Source organism: Ovis canadensis, chromosome 18 (genome assembly GCF_042477335.2).
Source record: "Ovis canadensis isolate MfBH-ARS-UI-01 breed Bighorn chromosome 18, ARS-UI_OviCan_v2, whole genome shotgun sequence".
Taxonomy (NCBI): Eukaryota; Metazoa; Chordata; class Mammalia; order Artiodactyla; family Bovidae; genus Ovis; species Ovis canadensis.
Window position 1 is genome coordinate 40,716,419 of NC_091262.1, and position 21,836 is coordinate 40,738,254.

General features: G+C 49.5%; 1 protein-coding gene across 3 annotated transcripts in view; it reads left to right on the forward strand.

Annotated features, from left to right (window-relative positions):
• The window catches only part of IL16 (interleukin 16), a 126,497-nt gene extending 104,771 nt beyond the window's left edge, over positions 1-21,726 (forward strand). For 2 of the 3 annotated variants that reach the window (XM_069559005.1, XM_069559003.1), the window contains exons 13-19: positions 3,596-3,746; positions 6,954-8,040; positions 8,924-9,092; positions 13,948-14,049; positions 17,854-18,112; positions 18,343-18,468; positions 21,246-21,726. In XM_069559005.1, coding sequence (XP_069415106.1) covers positions 3,596-3,746; positions 6,954-8,040; positions 8,924-9,092; positions 13,948-14,049; positions 17,854-18,112; positions 18,343-18,468; positions 21,246-21,439 — 2,088 coding nt within the window. In that variant the 3' untranslated portion in view covers positions 21,440-21,726. The remainder of the gene's footprint in view (positions 1-3,595; positions 3,747-6,953; positions 8,041-8,923; positions 9,093-13,947; positions 14,050-17,853; positions 18,113-18,342; positions 18,469-21,245) is intronic. The other variant, XM_069559004.1, reaches the window with a different exon arrangement.
• Positions 21,727-21,836: the final 110 nt, after the last annotated feature.

Here is a 21,836-nt window from a genome sequence, read left to right on the forward strand (position 1 = left end):
CTCAAGTTCACATCGCCTGTGGGTCACTTTATCATTAGGCTTCGCTGTCTTTCACTTCTTCGGCAGATTTCACAGGGTAGGTAGAACTGGGGCCTCTGGTAATCCCCTCGAATGGTCCGCGATAAGGGTTGGGAAGCTTCAGGAGGAGCAAGAAACCCCAGAGAGGAAGGTGTTGAGTAGGAGGAGTGAGAGAGCAGACGAGGGAGAGGAAGCCAGGTTACTGAAGAGGAAGTACCATCTTGCAGAGAGCTGGCAGGATGTGGCCTCGTTAGCAGTTCGTGGTGGAGTTGCCAGGGGGCTCCGTTCCCCTGCTCCTTTTTTTTTTTTTTTGCTTTCCAAGCAAATGAATATTTTATTAACCTGGTATAAAAAAAATTTTAAACACATGGTAGGGTTTTGACCTCAAATTCTTGTGAGGTCTGCTACTGAAATGAACTTACAGCTAGACAGTTTATGAATCTTGAAGATACCTAGTCCAGTTAAGAGTTCAGAACAGACACCCTCACCTTGCACGCCCCCATTTTAAGCAAACATTTCATTTTCCTTTGAGCCTAAGACCTGTGAGTCCCAGCGGGCAAATTAGGAACAGAGAAGCTGGGAAGCCAGCTTTGTTCCTGGAGACCCAGAGGGGGTCTGTGGGGGTCTCAGGGGCTGCCCTGGTGATGCCCTTGTGCCCTCTGGCCGGGTTGGAGGAGATACAGGGAGGGAGTCTCCCCAGGCGAGGCTGCTGGGGGAGAAGAGGGCAGACAGGGCCTCTGCTGCAGGCAGAAGTCCCCTGTCTTTGCCGCCCTGGCTGCTCTTCGGCGCCCGTCTCTCCTGCCTGCACCCTCCCCACTTCCGCAGCTGCAATTCTCTGTCCTTCTGCTTTGTCCCACGAGGCCCACAGACCCTTCCACAGCCTTTTACAAAAGCACAGCCAGCACATAATATTTTCCTGGGTGTTGGGGGTGCAGAGAAGGGATGACAGCACCATAAAACCAGGGGCTGTTTGCTTCATGTCATTTTTCTTAAAATATCCTCCACCATGTCTGGGGATTTCCCACTGGGTGTTTTTCTCTCTGGCCCCAGTGTGTAATATCTCTCCATTCTTTCCTCCTTTCCTCCCTCCAGGCCTTCCCCCTCCTCCTTTTTCTCTGGCTTTCTGTCCTCTACCCTCCACCTCCTCCAGTCTTTCCTCTCCAGGGTCCCATGACCTTTTTCAAGCTTTTATGACAGCTCCCGAGTGTTTTTCACCTACTGTAACTCAAGAGGACTTCCACAACCAAAATGACCCACAGGATATTTCTTTCAACAGAGGACCAGTTCTCTCCCTTCTAGAAAATCAGCTTCAATGATCACTTTTGGTTAAAAATCACTTTCTCCCCTAAGTCATCTCCTGTCTTCTTTCCTTTCTGTCTCCATCATTCACTACCAAGCACTATGCCAGGAAAAACTATTTACAGCAAAATTCAAGTGAAATCAATCTTACTTCAGGAGCTAATTGAAAAAAAACCTCCCTTGAAGAGGGTGCAGTATCAGGTGTGTTGATGAAAAGACAAAACACATCCGAGTCTGTTCCAACATGCAAAGTTGCTTTCACCGCTGTGGTTGGTACCCAGGGCACCAGCCTATGAAAGTGTCAACCATTCACAGATATACATAGGGTGCCGAGTTCCCTGGGTGCAGTTAAATTTCAGACACATGTCATTTTTTTTTTCCTGCTGCTGAGTGTCTTAGATACCAACAGTGTGATATTTTAAGCTTCTAATTTCATAACCAAACCTTGCTTTTATGAAGGACTAGTTCAAGAGACCCAGTGATTCCTTTGGGTTGGTTGGTCTCTCGGTGTTTCCAAAGTGCTACCGTAGAACTCAGTTCTAAATAGGAACCCTGGGCTGGGACAATGCTTGGTGAACACATTTCTAACTTGTATAGAATTATCCTTCCTAAGGAATGTTTATTGACAAAGTAGATATAAATCTCAGGCCTCAAATGTTTTCAGTTTCTCTCTTAGTCCCACATGGTGCTTTTGTTCCTCCTTGTTTCCTTCCTTGTGGAAGGGAGCTCACAGCCTTGTCTAATAGCCAGCCCATCATTCCACCTGACCCTGGGAAGAGCAGAAAAGAGATACCATCAACTACAGTGTGGCAGAGTATTTCCCCTGCAGAAAAATCTTGACAGCATCTTCCTTTAAATTATATACTTATTTTATTTTGTGGCTGTGTTGGGTCTGTCTGGTTGCAGCGAGCGGGCTGCTCATTGCAGTGGCTTCTCTTGTTGCAGAGCATGGGCTCTAGGGCACTCTGCCTTCAGTAGTTGGGGCTCATGGGCTTAGTTGCCCTGGGGCATAGGGGATCTTCACAGACCAGGGATCAAACTCATGTCCCCTGCATTGGCAGGTGGATTCTTAACCACTGGACCTCCAGAGAAGCCCTATACAGCATCATTTTTATATTGGCCTTCTTTTCTTTCTGGGTTGCTGGTCTGCTTTTTGCTTCTACCATGGATGTTTATCTCTCTAGAACACTTTTCCTTGGCTTCTCTGCCTGGAAAGTTCTTACCCTTTGCTCAAGAGCCAGACAAGAAGCACTTCTGAGAAGCTTTCTGCCCCCACTCTGGGACAGAACTGGGGCTGGTCCCTGCCTCTGGGCCCTGGCAACATCTCTTTCATGCTGTATGAAAATCCAAACTCTACTCAAGCATTAGAGAGTGACTTGGTGCTTGGTCCAGCTCATCCCTGAACTGGTTTGTGAAGCAGCCTGAGGCCACATCCATGCTTAATGGGAAAACCGTCCTGCTCTAGATTGATCAGGTCACCCTGGGGGCAGCAGAGGGGAGCAATGGCACAGTTCCAGAGTTTCTGTCATCCTTCGCAACATCCTTTCTAAAGAGCTGAATGTTGTTGTCTAGTCGCTCAGTCATGTCTAGGTCCCTGTGACCTCATGGACTGTAGCCTGCTAGGCTCCTCTGTCCATGGGATTCTCCAGGCAAGAATACTAGAATGGGTAGCCATTTCCTTCTGCAGAGGATATTCCCGATCCAGGGATCAAACCCAGGTCTCCTGCATTGGAAGGTGGATTTTTTTTTTATTATTAACCACTGAGCCATCAAGGAAGACCATAAATAACTGAACAATGAATCACAATGTAGAAAGCAACAGATCCAAGTTTTCCTCTAAGGGTTCTAACCTTAACTTAATGAAGACTCTGGAGGCAGATCTTTGCCTCATTGTCTTCCCCCCTGGGAGGAGGAGGAGTTTGGCCAGATGTAGTGGTACACGAAGCAGTGCCAGCCCCAGTCCGCACCCCCAGCCCTCTTCTCCCTGTCACAGGGGGCCCAGGATCTTCACATCAAGTGGATGAGCCCTTGTCCTGGATGCCGACTCGTGTCCAGGAAGCAGAGGGATGCTCTGGGCCTCCAGGAGGTGTCAGCTCCCTGGTCACCCATGCAGGCAGCACCATGGAGGAAAGGACCCTCTTGACCACCTGGGCCGCTATTGGGCTTCTCATTAAAGTCTCTCAATGTTGGCCCCCGAGTCCCAATCAGAGGGCTCGTTGCTTTCTCACAGCTGGAGGCTACCGTTTTGACACAGTCTCACTTCCTGTTTACACCACAGGAAGCCAGAGAACTGCTGCCACCGCCGCCTCCACAGGAAGACACAGCGGGGAGAACCCCTCACGCCGCTGCTGGCCACCCAGGACCTGCAGTCGGGCCACACACGACACCCCTCTCAGAGGGCCAGCCAGGGAGGAGGGCAGCCAGCCCAGGTAGGTCTTCATCTGCCAGGAGGAGGGACCTTCTGGGTCAAGGTCCAGCACTAGGGGAAGACTGTCTGGAGCGTTAGAGCATCCTGCATGGCTGGACAGCTGGACCTGGGCTGGTGAGCAGTCAGGGTGCAAACCTCTTGGCTGGAGTAGTGATGCTGTGAGGCAGGGGGTGGGGAGGGAAAGCACAGTGGTGATGGGAGGAATGCGGGCCAATCCAGAGAGTCAGCTGGAGAAGGGAGCCCTTGGGAAAGGTCCCAGACACACCTACCCAAACACAGCGAGCGGCCGCTGCCTCCTGGGTGACAGTCTTCTAGAAAGCTGCTTCCAGCATTTCCGAGTCTGGGGATGCGGGTCAGAGAGGCATGAGTGAATAGCAGGTTGCTGGTGGTCACCACCCCCATGTGGGGGATGGCCAGGGTGTGCCCCCATGGTGCCCCTGAGTGCTGAGATGTGAGCTGAATATTTAGAGCTTTGATGACAGAGGATGGGATTTGGGGTCAAGGAGACCAGGGTGGGAAATCTGGCTCTGTCCTTCACCAGTGTGATTTCGGACAACTCAACATTTTTGTGTGTGAGCCTCAATTCTCTCATCAGCAAGTGGGAAATCACATAGAACCCCAACAGGTGACTCAGTTCAGTAAGTGTGTATTGAATGCTGCTTTCAAGAGTCCCTGTACTGGCTTCTGGGGAAGGAGCAAGGCAGAGGAAGAGACAGACACTGGGAGAGAGAGACACACAGAGAAAGAGAGAGATGAGAATGAATGTGAAGGAGAATGAGAGAAAGAAGACAGACCAGTCCATCAAGGAGCTCCCAATAGTGGTAGTGGCAGAATTGGCTGCTGCTGCTACTGCTGCTAAGTTGCTTCAGTCGTGTCTGACTCTGTGCAGCCCCATAGACGGCAACCCACCAGACTCTCCCGTACCTGGGATTCTCCAGGCAAGAACACTGGAGTGGGTTGCCATTTCCTTCTCCAGGCAGAACTGGCTACACACTTACATATTTATTGCTCAACCTGTTTGAGTAGCACTACATGCAAATGGCCACCCACTCCAGTATTCTTGACTGGGGAACCCATGGACATAGGAGCCTGGTGGGCTACAGTCCATGGTGTTTACAAAAGAGGCCAATGTGACTTAGCAACTAAATAACAGTAACCACGTGCAAAGCACACAGAAGGCTCTTGGAGGTCCAGGAAGGCTGTGAATGGAAATACCTGGCATATCTCACCTGGAGCAGGGGCCCTACTACTGGAGGCTCCTTCTCACCCCTTAGTCACCCCAACTGAGGAACACACCAGGGAACATCTCAGTGGTCTACCAACAAGAGCGCCCCACCCCAGTTTGTATAGGGCTCTCACGCAGAATGTCTGACAGCTGAGTCTTACAACAGGCCTTACAGCAGAGCAATGCATAAATGCAGGACCAGGCTGAGAGGGCCAGACACACTTGGTAAAGTCCCAGAGTCAGTACTAACCACCTCGGCCTCTGGGATAGTGCAGAAGTTCTCCTTGGGATCTTCCAGGCTTAATGCCCTGCATGGTTGTGTAGCTTGAGGGCTGGCATTGGAACAAGAGGCAGGAGGAATGAATGTCTTCCTTACACTGGGCTGAATTCTGATACCAGGCACTGCCCAGAGCATGGCACCAGAACAATGAGACCTGGGGTGACCGAAGGACCACACATGAACTTGGCTTCTCGGCTGTGCAGGACTTGGGGGCCAGCCTCCCTCTGTCCCTGGGAAAGAGTGGCGGGTGGCAGAGCTTCCCCTGTCCTGACTTGTTTAAGATGGGCTTCCAAGAAAGACCGACGTATGCTCCCCTTCTTCTGACCCCAGGGGTGAGGGGCTGAGCTTGACTGGGCGTGCCTGATAAAGCAGGCTGGAAGGACCTATGGGGCTGCCCCAGTGCCAGCACCCAGGCTCATCCCAGGTGTATTAAATCAGACCCAGTATATTTTAGGTCCTCCAGTTTCCAGCGGCAGCCCAGTTTGGGGAATCACTGGTACAGAGCTTCTTTCTCCTTGGAGCCTTCTCATTTCTCATTGACTCTTTGGGCTGGGAACGCTCCTTTGCTGAGCAAGCTGGTTAACTCTTCAAGTAGGGAGAGTAGCAAACAGACATGACTTCAGGGACCAGATGATACTTTAATGTGTGAAATGCTAACTGAGTGAGAGAGAGGCTCACCCGCTGAGCTGGGGTGCAACCTGTCTGAAGTCCTTCACACCTGCATTGCTTTTCAATGACGTGGGTGGTCCAAACCAATTAAGGCTGTCAATGTGTGACCTATGGCTTAAAAGTTTAAATGGTAAGAGAGTTGAGAGTTGCTTTGACCTTTAAAGTTTTAATGAGTTATCCAAGAGGCTACTTAGTACAGTAAGTCTGCTACATACGAATGAGCTCCATTCTGAGAGCATGTTTGTGAATCCAGTTTGTTCCTAAGTCCAACAAAGTTAGCCTAGACACCTAGCTAACACAATCTGCTACATAGTACTGTACTGTAATGGATTTATAATATTTTTCACAAAAATAATGCATAAAAAATAAACACAGAAATAAAACATTTTAAATCTGGCAGTAGAGTACCTTGAAAAGTACAATAGTGCCAGCTACATCACCACTGCTTTTACGCTTGCTTCCAGACATTCTGGGCTTGAAATAGAGACACTGCACTACCGTCCTCTCTACAGTCCTATGCAGTAAATTGTGCACAAGCGCAGCCACTTTTAGAGGATGCGCGCATGTGACCATGTACACCAGACACATGAACTAACTCACGTGACTGGACATGAGAACACACATCTGTATCTCTGAAAGCTCACACAACTTGAAGGTTCGTATGGAGGGGACTTACAAAAGGCCACAAAAGTGGGGAGTCAGGAGATGAGGGTCTTGGCTCTGCCAACAGGTGACCCCTTATCCTTGTGAATGTTGGGTTCCTCAATTACGAAGTGTCAGAGATCAGACTAGGTATTCTGTAGCTGTAAAATGCTAGGATGCTGTGGTGTTAACTCATGCCTCTGGTCCCCTGGTTCTGTGTGCACTTCAGCCAGGTGATAGTACCTGGGGTAGCAGCTTACCCAGGTAGGGATCCCCCACTCTGCTCATCTCCTCCCCTAGAATCCTTGCTGTTCATCTTTGAAAGTAGAACTTAAGAGGAAAACCCACAATGAGGTGTAACACACAGCTCTGGCCTTCTTTCTGCCCCCTAGGGACGCAAACGTCCCCAGTAAAACACCCATTGCTTAGGAGACAGGCTCGGATGGACTATAGCCTTGAGACCACAGCCGAAGACCCTTGGGTTAGAATTTCTGACTGCATCAAAAATCTCTTTAGCCCCATCATGAGTGAGAACCACAACCACATGCCGCTGCAGCCCGACGCCCCGCTGGGTAAGGAAGATGGGATGCGGGGCCACCCAGATGGGGCTGCCGCGAAGCTGGACACCACCGGTGGCGGTCCCAAAGCTTACAAGCCGGCGGGTGGAAGCACCGTGAAGAAGGGTCCTCCAGTAGCCCCCAAGCCAGCCTGGTTTCGCCAAAGCTTGAAAGGTTTGAGAAATCGTGTTCCAGACTCCAGGCGAGAGATGGCCATCTCCTGCCAGCCGACCCCCACCTCCAGGGAGCGCCCTGGGCCATCCCTGCGGGCTTCGTCCTCCATCAAGCAGAGAATCAGCTCCTTTGAAACCTTCGGCTCTGCTCACCCGCCTGACAGAGGAGCCCAGAGACTGAGCCTCCAGGCCTCCAGCTCCTTGGGTGAAGCAGCAGAACTTCCCGGGAAGCAAGAGGGAGAGCGGGCTTCTGGTCCCTCAGGGCAAGGGGCTCCTCCCACCACGGAGCAGCAGCGGCCAGAGCCAGAGCAGCTGCCCCCCGCCTCTCCGGCCACCTCAGAGGCCAGCGACCCCGGCGTGTCAGGGCGCCCTCCCCTGGAAGAGCAGCCCGGTCAGAAAACCCTCTCCTCCGACCTCGACCCTCTCTCAAGGCTGCTGGCGACACAGATGGAGGGACCCCGAGGCCCAGTGGTCAAGATGCCAAGTCAGCGGGCTCGAAGCTTCCCCCTGAGCCGGACCCAGTCCTGCGAGATGAAGCCACTGGACGAAAAGACCAGTAAACTCTACTCCATCAGCAGCCAAGTGTCCTCGGCCGTCATGAAGTCCCTGCTGTGCCTCCCGTCTTCCCTCTCGTTCGGCCAGACCCCCTGCAGCCCCAAAGAAGGGGTGTTGCCTCCCGCAGCATTCAGTGAAGACCCCGCAAACAGTTCTGCCGAAGTTTCTGCCTCGGACACCAGCTTCTCTCTCAAGTGAGTGTCTCCGTCCAGTGTTCACCTCTCTCATCTTTCGTCCTCTTACAATCCTGTGTCTTTAAAAAGTTTCTCAGGTTGGCTAAAGGATGGTTCCACCTGTTCTGTCTCTCTCTTTTTCACATGTTCATTTTATTTTTTGGCCACACTGGGTCTCCATTGCTTTTCAAAGGCTTTTCTCTAGTTGTGGTGCATGGGCTTCTCACTGCAGTGACTTCTGTTGTTGCAGAGCATGGGCTTGAGGCACATGAGCTTCAGTAGTCGTGGTTCAAAGGCTCTAGAGCATAGGCTCAGTAGTTGTGGCAAACAGACTTAGTTGCTCTGTGGCGTGTGGGATCTTCCCAGACCAGGGATTGAGTCCGTGTGCCTTGCAATGCAAGGTGCATTCTTAACCACTGGACCACCAAGGAAGTTACCAGCTGTTCTTATGAGCATACATGTGTGTGTGAGAGAGAGAGAGAGTGTGTGGGTGTAAGAGTGTATGGGTCTTGTGAGTGTGTGGGTGAGTATGTGGGTGTGTGTGAGAGACAGGGGGGACATCACTCTTGGTGGTCATATAGACACAGATTTGCCCAAAGCATCAGTTATACTCCAGGGTGACGTTTTGAATACAGACTTCAGAGTCAGGCACACCACAATCTGTGATTTCAAATTCCAGATCTTGGCATTTCATAACCACATGACCATAGACAAGTTTCCCCACCTCCCTGAACCCCAATGTCTGTATCTCTGTGGTGAAGGGATCCTAGTTTCTATTCATAGACTTGTTGCATGTACTTGTTGAATGAACATTAGCACCTTCCAGGAATACAGTAGGTATGCAAAGACTGTTAGCTCTTGTTAGCATCACGACTCATACCATGTGCTTCTCCTCCCTGCCAAGCCTTTCAGAGCTGAGAGAATACACGGAAGGTCTCAGTGAGTCCACGGAAGCCAACGACTGTGACCACTGCAACTCTCAGCCCGGTCAGTCGGTTATCTCCTTGCTGAGCACAGAGGAACTAAAGAAGCTCATAGAGGAAGTGAAGGTTCTGGATGAAGCTACATTAAAGGTAGGTTTCTTTTTTAAAGGGCATTTACAGAGATGAAGGGCTTTCCAGGTGGCACGAGTGGTAAAGAACCCACCTGCCAATGCAGGAGACATTAAGAGACGTGGGTTTGATCCCTGGATCGGGGAGAGCCCCTGGAAAAGGGAATGGGAACCCACTCCAGTACTCTTACCTGCAGAACCCCATGGATGAGGAACATGGTGGGCTACAGTCTCAGAGTTGAACATGACTGAGTGGCTTAGCACTTACAGGGATGAAGGCCTTGCTCAGAGCAGTGTGGTCACCTCAGTTAGGTCGGAGGAGAAGCAACCCATGGGATCCCTGAAGTCAAACAGTGGTTCGCAGGGGCAGATACCAGAGTGAGATTGTGCCCTGCCCAGGGCAGAGGGGTGCTGTAGCACTGGACCAAAATCAGACCTTCCAGTATAGGGAGCTTTGTAGCTCATGAAGTGATTTCGATCAGAGTTGTATCTTTCTGATCATCTAATAACGGAGAAAGGTGAGGTTCAAGTTCGCAGAGTCAAAGTTCTCTATCTCCACTTTCCCCTGGCTGCCTGCCTGGCCTGCATCTCCAGGGTGATGCTGCTTGCGAGTGACCTGTCCATCATAAATTCTGAGTTCTTGCCTGAAGATTTGCCCTGCTCACTGAGAGGTGACTGATCCCAGGACTTGCAAAGGCTCCCACACTCAGTCAAGTCATTCTGAAAGTCCCACTTCCCCTATGCCTTCTGAGCATGACCCAAAAGTGTGTGGAGAGGAAGTGGTCAGGCAGAGCTGAGGCTCATTCAGCTCAGATGAGCACAGCCTCATGGGCCTTGCATCCGTCTGGGAGGCCCCAGTCCACGAAGGCTGTTTATACTGGAATTATCCAGACTGGGAGGAGAGGGTAAGGAGGCATCACAGCCAACGTTCCCTACAGCAGAGGTCCCCAGCCTCCAGGTCCTAATGCCTGATGATCGGAGATGGAGCTGATGTAATGGTAATAGAAATAGAGTACTCAGTAAATGTAGTGTACTTGGATCACCCTGAAACCATCACCCTCCCCCAGTCTGTGGGGAAATTGTCTTTTATGAAACTGGTTCAGTTCAGTTCAGTCGCTCAGTCATGTCCGACTCTTTGCGACCCCATGAATCGCAGCACGCCAGGCCTCCCTGTCCATTACCAACTCCCGGAGTTCACTCAGATTCACGTCCTTAGAGTCAATGATGCCATCCAGCCGTCTCATCCTCTGTCGTCCCCTTCTTCTCCTGCCCAAAATCCCTTCCAGCATCAGAGTCTTTTCCAATGAGTCAACTCTTCGCATGAGGTGGCCAAAGTACTGGAGTTTCAGCTTCAGCATCATTCCCTCCAAAGTAATCCCAGGGCTGATCTCCTTCAGAATGGACTGGTTGGATCTCCTTGCAGTCCAAGGGACTCTCAGGAGTCTTCTCCAACACCACAGTTCAAAAGCATCAATTCTTCAGCGCTCAGCTTTCTTCACAGTCCAACTCTCACATCCATACATGACCACAGGAAAAATCATAGCTTTGACTAGATGGACCTTTGTTGGCAAAGTAATGTCTCTACTTTTGAATATGCTATCTAGGTTGGTCATAACTTTTCTTCCAAGGAGTAAGCATCTTTTAATTTCATGGCTGCAGTCACCACCTGCAGTGATTTTGGAGCCCAAAAAAATAAAGTCTGCCACTGTTTCCACTGTTTCCCCATCTATTTCCCATGAAGTGTTGGGACTAGATGCCATGATCTTCGTTTTCTGAATGTTGAGCTTTAAGCCAACTTTTTTCACTCTCCTCTTTCACTTTCGTTGAGAGGCTTTTAGTTCCTCTTTACTTTCTGCCATAAGGGTTGGTCCCTAGTGCCAAAAAGGTTGGGGACTGCTGCGCTAGATCAAGGGCATGGGTGAGCCTGAGAAGATGTCCTGGGCCTCTGGGGATCTTGCTTATCACCTGTGCACTGGCACCATCTTACCCAGAGCCTGATTTCAACAAAATAACAGAGGCTAAGCTATGGTTTTTCCAGTAGTCATGTACAGATGTGAGAGTTGGACCGTAGAGAAGGCTGAACACTGAAGAATTGATGCTTTCAAATTGTGGTGCTGGAGAAGACTTGAGAGTCCCTTGGACTGCAAGGAGATCAAACCAATCAATTCCAAAGGAAATCAACCCTTGAATATTCATTGGAAAGTCTGAAACTGATGCTGAAACTGAAGTTCCAATACTTGGGCCACCTGATGTGAAGAGCCAACTCACTGGAAGAGACCCTGATACTGGGAAAGATTGAGGGCAGGAGGAGAAGGGGGCGACAGGATGAGATGGTTGTATAGCATCGGGGATTCAGTGAACATTAGTTTGAACAAATTCCGGGAGATGGTGAAGGATAGGGAAACGTGGCATGCTGCAATCCGTGGGGTTGCAAAGAGTCAACATGACTTGGCAACTGAACAACAGCAACAAAGTGCTGTAGAAAATACATAGCTGTCCTGCTTGGGGCCTCCCTGGGAGAGTATTTACTTTTAAACTTGACAAAGGGCTCTTACAAGGCAAGTAAGCTGATGCCTGGGGACAAGTTGGGAGATTTGGCCCAGTGCTGCAGTAGAGGTGGGGACAGTGAAGTCCATTCATCCCTTCATCCTCCCCTGGGTCTTAGGGACTCCAGTTCAAAGGCTTATGGAGCTAGCGGCATGGCAGAGGCTCTGGTGGTGCCAGAGCAAATGAATTTTTGATGTAAGTTTGTTCCTTTATGCCAGGGCACAAACTGGTAGCCTGAAAGCCTGCAGGTGTATTGTATTTGGTCTGCTTGGTGATTGTCTAAAAAGTATTATATTGTGTGTGTGTGTGTGTGTGTGTGTGTGTGGTTGCTAAGTCATGTCTGACTCTTTGCGGCCCCATGGTCTGTAGCTTGCCAGGCTCCTCTGTCCATGACATTCTCCAGGCAAGAATACTGGAGTGGGCAGCCATTCCCTTCTCCAGGGGATCTTCCTGACCCAGGGATCCAACCAAGTCTCCCACATTGCAGGCAGATTCTTTATCATCTGAGTCACCAGGGAAGCCCAGTATTATATTAATATTCTAAATATCATTAAACCCAAATCAAAACCTGGATTCTGGCTTCCCTCTCTCTTTTTCTTTTTAAATATTTATTTATTTGGCTGTGTCAGGTCTTAGCCGTGGCTCACAGACTCTCTAGTTGTAACTTGCAGGCTTAGTTGCCCTGTGGCTTGTGGGATCTTAGTTCCCCTACCAGGAATGGAACCCATGTTCCCTACATTGCAAGACAGATCCTTAACCGCTGGACCATTAGGGAAGTCCCCTGGCTTCTCTCTTTTTATAAAGGGCATGAATGGTCCTGGAGCACTGGCCTGCATTCCTAGGAGCAGAGTGTCCTCTTGAGCCAATGTGCTCTCAGTTCTCTCTAGTTCCCCTCTCTCTCACATCTGCTCCTTTTGCTTTTTTAAGTAGTCTGCCTGGGCCCTGGGTCCACTTGAGTTTGAGACCCCCCACCACCATTGAGACCAGACGAGGGTCTCTGACTTTAGACACTGCAGAGGGATTGTTCTGACTCCAGGTGAGCCCAGGTCCAGGCTGGGAAGTACTCTGTGTGTGTGTGTGTGTGCCTGGGTGGGCATGTGTGTGTGTGTGTGCCTGGGTGTGTGTGTGTGTGTGTGTGCCTGGGTGGGCGTGTGTGTGTGTGTCTGTGTGTCTGTGTGTGCCTGGGTGGGCATGTGTGTGTGTGTCTGTGTGTGTGTGTGTGCCTGGGTGGGCGTGTGTGTGTGTGCCTGGGTGGGCATGTGTGTGTGTGTCTGTGTGTGTGTGTGTGCCTGGGTGGGCATGTGTGTGTGTCTCTGTGTGTGTCTCTGTGTGTGTGTGTGTGTGTCTGTGTGTGTGTGTGTGTGTGCCTGGGTGGGCGTGTGTGTGTGTGTGTCTGTGTGTGTGTGTCTGTGTGTGTGTGTCTCTGTGTGTGTGTGTCTGTGTGTGTGTCTGTGTGTGTGTTTGTGTGTGTGTGTGTGTGTGCCTGGGTGGGCGTGTGTGTGTCTGTGTGTGTGTGTGTGTGTGTGCGCCTGGGTGGGCGTGTGTGTGTGTGTGTGTGTGCGCATGTGTGTTCTAGGGTGAGAAGCCGGCTGGGTTCCTTAATGCTTCTGCTGTGCCCCACGGAACAGCAGGTGTGAAAACAGAGCAGCCAACTCTCACAAAACTGCACCACTCCAGCTTTGCTGACCCAGAGTTCTCCAGGCTGACCCCATCCCACACCAGATGGCAGAGCTGTGTTGTCCCAACTTCGATTTCCAGCTGACTCAGTAGCACCCAGCCCCGTCTATACAGATGTGGGTGTGGATGGGTGCACAGGAGAGGAAAAGAACTCTACAGGTTGCCTTACATGCATTTTCTTTTTTCTTTTGAGCTTCCCATGACTTCCCAGAAAGTTTTCTTTTTTTAAATAATGAGATGGGTTTGATATAACTGGGAACATGGACAAGCTGCGATTTGAGAGCAGATCAGCCTGATGTTACGCTTCCCAGGTGGCGCTAGTGGTAAAGCATCGGCTTGCCAGTGCCGGAGATAAAAGAGACGTGGGTTTGAAATCTGGGTCAGGAAGATCCCCTGGAGTAAGAAGTGGCCACCCACTTTGGTATTCTTGCCTGGAGAATCCCATGGGCAGAGGAGCCTGGTGGGCTACAGTCCATGAGGTTGCAAAGAGTCAGACATGATTAAGCACACACATAGCCTGATGTCAGAACACTTGTTAAATCTTGATCTTCTGTAGTTTTATTAAACTTGAACAGAGGGGAAGAAAAATATTTGCTAAATTGTTCATGCTGTTGCAATACAATGTTTTTAATACATATATTTTCCTTCTACAGCAATTAGACAGCATCCATGTCACCATCTTGCACAAGGAGGAAGGGGCTGGCCTTGGGTTCAGCTTGGCAGGAGGAGCAGATCTAGAAAACAAGGTGATCACGGTGAGTGGCCCAGTCATGGGGTTCATCAGAGCCAGAGGCAATGACCCTTGGAGAGGGAAGCACTTATCAGGAGGGGGAATCAGAGGAATGCATAACTCCAGGCCCTGGGCAGGTTACTACAGGAGTTTAAGATACTTAGAGAAGCATAGATACTTAACCACTGGACCACGAGGGAAGTCCCATGATCCTTAACTTTAAAAAGGTCTCTGTGTACACAAAACAACTTTAATTTACCCAAAAAAATCTGACTCACTCATGGAATTTTAAAAAATATTACAGACATCTCAGCCTCACCCCAGAGCTGTTTTATCAGAATTCCTTGAAGTCAAAGCCTTAATGCTTCCGTTTTTGAAGGTCCTGGGGAAACGTTTAAAAAATTCCAACACAGTAAATGTCACTGCATTGAAGTGAAGTGAAGTGAAGGTTGCTCAATCTTGTCTGACTCTTTGCAACCCCATGGACTATACAGTCCACGGAATTCTCCAGGCCAGAATACTGGAGTGGGTAGCCTTTCCCTTCTCCAGGGGATCTTCCCAACCCAGGAATAGAACCCAGCTCTCCCACATTGCAGGCAGATTCTTTACCAGCGGAGCCACCAGGGAAGCCCAAGAATACTAGAGTGGATAACCTATCCCTTCTCCAGGGGATCTTCCCGACCCAGGAATCAAACCAGGGTCTCTTGCATTGCAGGTGGATTCTTTACCAACTGAACTATCATGTTAATTGAATGTTATGGGAATTTCATCTCAACAACAATAAAACAGGAAGAAAATTCAAAACAAATTTTTTCAGTGTCATGTCTCTTTTGGAGATAGAGATAATAACCTATTAGCCATCTACATTTTAAAATGTTTTTTAACTTTATAAGCCACTGGGCTTCCCTGGTGGCTCAGACAGTAAAGAATATGCCTGCAATGCAGGAGACAGGCCCAGGTTTGATCCCTGGGTCAGGAAGATTCCCTGGAGTAGGAAATGACAACCCACTCCAGTATTCTTGCCTGGAGAATCCCATAGGCAGAGAAGCCTGGAAATCTACAGTCCATAGGCCCACAAAGAATCGGATACGACTGAGCAACCAACATTTTATCTTATTATTGGAGTATAATTGCTTTACGATGTTGTGTTAGTTTCTGCTATACGACAAAGCGAATTAGCTATCTATACATATATGTGTATATATATGCATATATATACATACATACATATATATATATATATATATATATATATATATATATATACGTATACATATATACATCCTTCTTGGATGTCCCTCCCAACTCCCCACCCCATCCCACCCCATCCCACCCATCACAGAGCACTGACCTGAGGTCCCTGTGCTTGACATACATATGCCACCAACGTTTAGACAAGAATGATTTATGACCACAGGAGCCTTTGCCGAAGGCTTTTCAAGAAGGATTGAAGGCCTGGCTGTGACACGTAGCACAGCGCATCCAGATGGAAAGAGGTCTCACCTGGACAGAAAGAGGCCTTGGGCAGGCAGGTGTGGTACAGGAGGCTGTTTGCCAGGGTTTGCCCGCTGGGAGATGGGTGTGTTAACGCGGACGGTGGTGAAGCAGATCTGACGGCTGGCGGCGGGCGGTGGGGCCCAGCTGGAAAGGTCAGGAAGCTATTTCTGTTGCTCTTCACAGAGCACAGCTCAGGATGTGCCCGAGGCTTCAGGTCTCGAGGTCCAGCCCCCTGTTCTGGCAGGACCAGCTGGTACCCAGAGTAACTCAGCACACTGCTTTCAGTCATTTCAGTCAGTCGTGTGTGAGCAGCAACTTCCTTCTTTGCAAGCAAGCTCTCCACCACAAAAAAGCACATAAAACCAAAGAGGACCTATTTCTGACACTGAGCACTGGCAGATCACCATAAAGATGTTCCAGACGGCACAGTCTGCTTCCTAATTGAAGAGCAGAAAAGAGAGCTTGCCTGTGGGAACAATACTTTGGATCTGTGGGTTTGCCCTGGAGGGGGTAGTTTTCTGCGCCCATTTTGGCCGCCACCCCTGACACTGCCTCAAAAGCCAGGAGCGGTACACATCGGCTGATGCTATGCCCCAAACTTCCCCTTTCTCCTTCCATGTTTGAGTGCTTCTGTTCCTTTCCATAGTCATTCAAAGAGAACTAATGTTGAGTAACGTCCATTATCAAGAACAAGCTGGGCTCCCACTGACATGTGCAACTTTTCTTCCCCATGCCTCAGGATGGGGGATTGTTGGCATGTATGCTTCATTTGTGGAGGATGGATGGAGATACGGAACAGATTCTGCCTCCTACTCGGGTCTTGTAATCAGAGGATCTTGACCACATCTGACCCCATAACAGAATTTTTCCAGCACTGAAACTGTTTAGAGAGACAAAGAACCTTGATCAGAGGATAACAGCAAAGCAACACATAGCACAGTTTAGCGACTGCCCACTCTTGCTGCCATTCAGTCCCCCTAATTAAGCACATGAGAATCTACAGCAGTAGAAAGGCTGAGGCAGGTCTTGCCTGGGAGTCCAGTGGTTAAGACTCTGTGCCTCCATTGCAGAGGGGGTGGGTTTGATCCTGAGTCAGGGAACTAAGATCCCACATACCATAGAGCCAAAAAATAAAAAGCCCTATACACGTATTAAAAAAAAAAATGTATTACAGGAAAAAAAAAAGATGATTGCAGCAAAGACATGAGATTTTTTTTTTTAATCCTACACATTTTTTCAGAAAAGAAACCTAGGTGGGGATGGTCTCTTTTAACTGGAATTAAGGATCAGAATTTCTAGGGGAGGAGCTTTAAAAATACTCAGACTTCCTAGGATAGGAATTCTGCATTCTGTGAAACATGTGGCCTGAGAATTTCTCTATGAAAAACAGAATGCTTTGCTGAATCTTTTGGGGGTCACTAATCTCTCAGTCATGTCCAGCTCTTTGTGACCCCATAGACTGTAGCCTACCAGGCTCCTCCATCTGTGGGATTTTTCAGGCAAGAGTACTGGAGTGGGTTGCCATTTCCTTCTCCAGAGGATCTTCCTGACCCAGGGATTGAACCCTGGTCTCCTGCATTGTAGGCAGACGCTTTACCATCTGAGCCACCAGGGAAGCCTACATTATATGGCCTGTTCTTAGAGAATTATCATGCCAGCCTGCACTGTAGAGTCTCTAATTTTTTTTTAAACGGTAGACATTTTCAGAGCTTGTATTTTATCCAATGTTCTTAATTTTCTTAGACCTTGGAAACTTTTCTAACACAATATCTATTAATATGTGACAAAATCAGTTCTTGAAGAAAGTTGCCCTGGGAGAATGCTGATGCAGACCACAAAGGGCAAAAGAGTGTGACCGAATGTTAACTAGGATTGTAGCAATACAGTCTAGGATGTTGTGTTGGGAAGAATTTTGAGGGCCAGGCTGGCCACTTTTGCTAATGATCTCTGCTCTGGGTAGAGAAGGGGGGTGAAGCTGGCTAGCAGCCCTGAGCTAGGACACCTTTCATTTTATTTTCTTTGAAAAATCTTCTGGGCTTCCTGGTGGCTCAGTGGTAAAGAACCTGCCTGCCAATGCAGGAGACATAGGTTCGATTCCTGGGTGGGGAAGATGCACAGGAGAATGAAGTGGCAACCCATTCCAGTATTCTTGCCTGGAAAATCCCGTGGACATAGGAGCCTGACAGGCTACAGTTCATGGGGTCACAAAAGAGGTGGTCGCTTAGCAACTAAGCAACAAGAACCTAGGTTTAACTGGTCATGATCCTCCTCCAGCAAGAATCCAGATCCAATATGGTAAGTCCTGGGTCCTGACCTCCTCTGGTTTGCTCAGGTTCACAGGGTGTTCCCTAATGGGCTAGCCTCCCAGGAAGGGACCATTCAGAAGGGCAACGAGGTTCTCTCCATCAACGGCAAGTCTCTCAAAGGAGCCACGCACAATGATGCCCTGGCTATCCTCCGCCAAGCTCGGGAGCCCAGGCAAGCTGTGGTCGTCACCAGGAGGCCAACTCTGGAGGCCACGACCGACCTCAACTCCTCCACTGATTCCTCAGGCTCAGCCTCTGTGGCCAGTGACGTCTCCATAGAATCTGGTAAGTTCTCCTTGCCTGGTAGAAACCTTGTGGGCCACATCACTTTTGGATGCATGAGGCCAGTGCTGGCAGGGCCATTAAGTCATTCCTGGTCCTCAGAACACTTAGCCAGCTGGGCTATGCACACATGGGTGAATCCACACATGCGCACAAGTTCCCTGGCAGAATCAGCCAGGCTCACCTGATACCCAGACGGAGAGCATCCCTAACAAACCTCTGTGTTTTCTCAGCAGCAGAGGCCACAGTCTGCACGGTGACCCTGGAAAAGACCTCTGCGGGACTGGGCTTCAGCCTGGAAGGAGGGAAGGGCTCCCTACATGGGGACAAGCCTCTGACAGTTAACAGGATCTTCAAAGGTGTGATGTGGGTCCCCCTTTCGGCTTCAGCTCTAGTTGTGGGTGTTGGACCAGGCACCCCACAGGCTTCTGAGGGCCCTACAGGGCTTATCGGTTTCCCACAACCCCACGCCCTTTTGAGAGGCAGGCAGACCTCTTATTAACTTGACTTTGCTTTTTCTCCCTGTTCTCCTTGGCTCAGACATCCCCGTAATCCCTCTATTTTGCTGGGTCCTTGTAAGTGACCCAGCCTGCTCTGGCTTCAGCCTGGCAGGGATGGGACCAAGGCTAAGTACGTAAGGCCCTGAGTGCCATTTTTTTAATTTTTAAAAATTATTTATTATTTATTTATTTTGGCTATGCTGAGTGTTTATTGCTCCTCGTGGGCTTTCTCTAGCTGCAGAGAGCAGGGGCTACTCTCTAGTTGCGATGTGCAGGCATCTCATTGCGGTGGCTTCTCTCATTGCAGAGCTGGGGCTCTAGAGCAGTCAGGCTTAGTAGTTGTGGTGCACAGGCTTAATTGCCCCTTGGTATATGGAATCTTCCTGGACCAAGGATTGAACCCACGTCTCCTGCGTTAGCAGGCAGATTCTTATCCGCCGGTCCACCAGGGAAGTCCTGGGTGCAATATTGAAGGGGGTGCTGAAATATTCAGTAATCAAGATACAGACTGTTTCAATGCAATATTTTTTAAAATCGAAATTAATTTTAAAAGCCCGCAGTGAACAAAACACAGAGTCTGACTTCCCAGCCTCACTCACCTCATTCTAATCCTGGACCTGTCAGCTCCTACTGTTATTCAAAATGTTGAGATTTTGTTCATCATGGACTGGGGAGCAAGCCAACCCTAGTTGGAGGTTACTTGGGTTTACCTGGGAAGATAATGAATGGCCTGCAGCTGTCACATACAATCACCCCTGATTCTTTACTGCTTCTCAAGCTGGACCCCCTGAGTCCCAGAGCCAGGAGTTGTAGACAAGAGGTCATGTGGTCTGGGATCTGGCCCAGTGCTGCTTCTTTTTTTAAAATTTTTGGCTCTTCTGGGTCTTCATTGCATATGCCCGCTTTTCTCTAGTTGCGAGTGCACAGGCTTCTCATTAGAGTGGTGTCTCGTTGCAGAGCACAGGCTCCAGAACACGAAGGCTTCAATAGTAGCAGCATGTGAGGCTCCCAAGCTCTAAAGCACAGGCTCAGTAGTTGTGGTGTATGGGCCTAGCTGCTCCACAGTATGTGGGATCTTCCTGGATCAGGGATTGAACCCATATCTCCTGCATTGACAGGTAGATTCTTTACCACTGAGCCACCAGCGAAGCCCTCCAGCTCTGCTTCTAACTGCCCAAGTGACTACTGTCTTCTGGGCCTGAGGCTCCTGATCTATAAGAAGAGCTGTGGGTGTGTGACTTTGGGCTGTTAGTGTTGAGACTCAAAGGCCCTCCTAGCTCTGTCCCTGTGCCCCAGGGAGCCCCCGCTGCAGACTGGCTTTGTTTCTGGGAGGTCTGCTACAACTGCTGAACCACAGGGGGAGGACTGCGGCTCACATGGGAGCTTCCAAAGGATTCTGTGTTTACTCCAACTCTAGAATAGCTATATATACATTATATATATATATATAATTGCTTTTTTTATCCTTAACCAAACCTTCACCTTATTTATTTATGGCTGTATCAGGTCTCAGTTATGGCACATGGGCTTCTCTCTAGTTGTGTCATACGGGCTTAGTTGCCCCGAGGCCTGTGGGATCTTAGGTCCCTAACCTCATTCCCTGCACTGGAAGGTGAATTCTTAATCTCTGGACCACCCAGGAAGTCCTCAGTTCTGGGAAAGATATTTTTAACTTTTTGTTTTAATTTTTGACTGCACTGCACAGCATATGTGTGTGTGTGCTCAGCTGTGTCTGACTCTTGCGACCCCATGGACTATAGCCTGCCAGGTTCCTTTGTCCATGGAATTTCCCAGGTAAGGACACTGGAGTGGGTTGCTATTTCCTTGCAGAATCTTAATTACCAATCAGGGATTGAAACCACACGCCTTGCAGTGGAAGCTTGAAGTCTTAACCGCTGGATCACCAGGGAATTCCCAATATTTTTAACTTTTGAAAGTCAATTTGAGATGAGCATAGGTCTCCAAGTCACTGGACCTGGTTGGATTCTAGTGTTAGTTCTGCCACCAATGGCAGCACGACCTTGGGCAAGTCACTTCACCATCTTGGTCCCATTTGCTTACACGGGGATGAGTCTATCAGCTGCAGTGTGATGTGCTGCCAAGGGACGTGGACTCTAGAGCCACAAAATCTAGTTCAAACCTAGACCCACCACGCAGCAGCTTCGAAGCTCAGGTGAGTTTCTTGAGTCCTTGGTTTCCTCCCACATGAAAAGGGAACAGTAACAGAGCTACTGGAGTCCTAGGACTCTTGCCATAAATGCCGAGTGTTAACACAAAGCCTGTGATATATAACTGCCCAGTATATTTTAGCTTTTTTTTTTTTTTTTTTTTGAGAAATGTCTGTTTAGATGCTTGGTCTAGTTTTATTTATTTATTGGCCACACTGCACAACACGCAGGATCTTATTTCCCTACCAAGGACTGAACCTGTGCCCCCTGCACTGGAAGGTGAAGTCTTAACCACTGGACCACCAGGGAAGTCCTGGGATGCCTCACTTTAGATGGACCACTGAGCTCCAGGGGGATGGGCTCCAGTTCCCTTCTGAGCTGCCCTGGCTCCTCAAGAGACCAAGGGTAGGTGGTGACTACTTGTTCCCTTGTCACCCAAGGCACCCACTCTCTCCTGTCTCATCCCAGGGGTGGTCTCAGAACAGAGTGAAACAGTCCAGCCCGGAGATGAAATCTTACACCTGGCCGGCACCACCATGCAGGGCCTCACGCGGTTTGAAGCCTGGAACATCATCAAGGCGTTGCCTGATGGACCTGTGACGATCGTCCTCAAGAGGAAAAGCCTGCAGTCCAAGAGGACCCCAGCTGCTGGAGATCCCTAGGCCCAGCACCGGTGCGGACGCCAGAGCCTACCACATGCAGGTCCCCGAACTGCTGATTCTCAGGGTCACGGCTAACCCCACTCAATGGCAGAATGCACAGGTGTGCTTCCCAGTGGCTGCTTGCCCAGGTCTGGACCTTCCGGGACCCCACCCAGTAAGAGGGTGGTCCCAGAAGTTAGGGCACAGTCACAGTGGGGTGGCCGATACAAACGACAGACTGCATCTAGAGAGCTTAGTGATAATACTGTGGTGCTGTAAATAAAATGGATATATGATTGGATATGAAATCCATGGCTTGCTCTGCAGGTTTTCTAACCTGTCTCTGGATGATGATCCACCCCTACCTTTGTTTTTCTCATGAGTCTGCAATGCTGGCCTGCTTGGAGGGGGTTCCCTT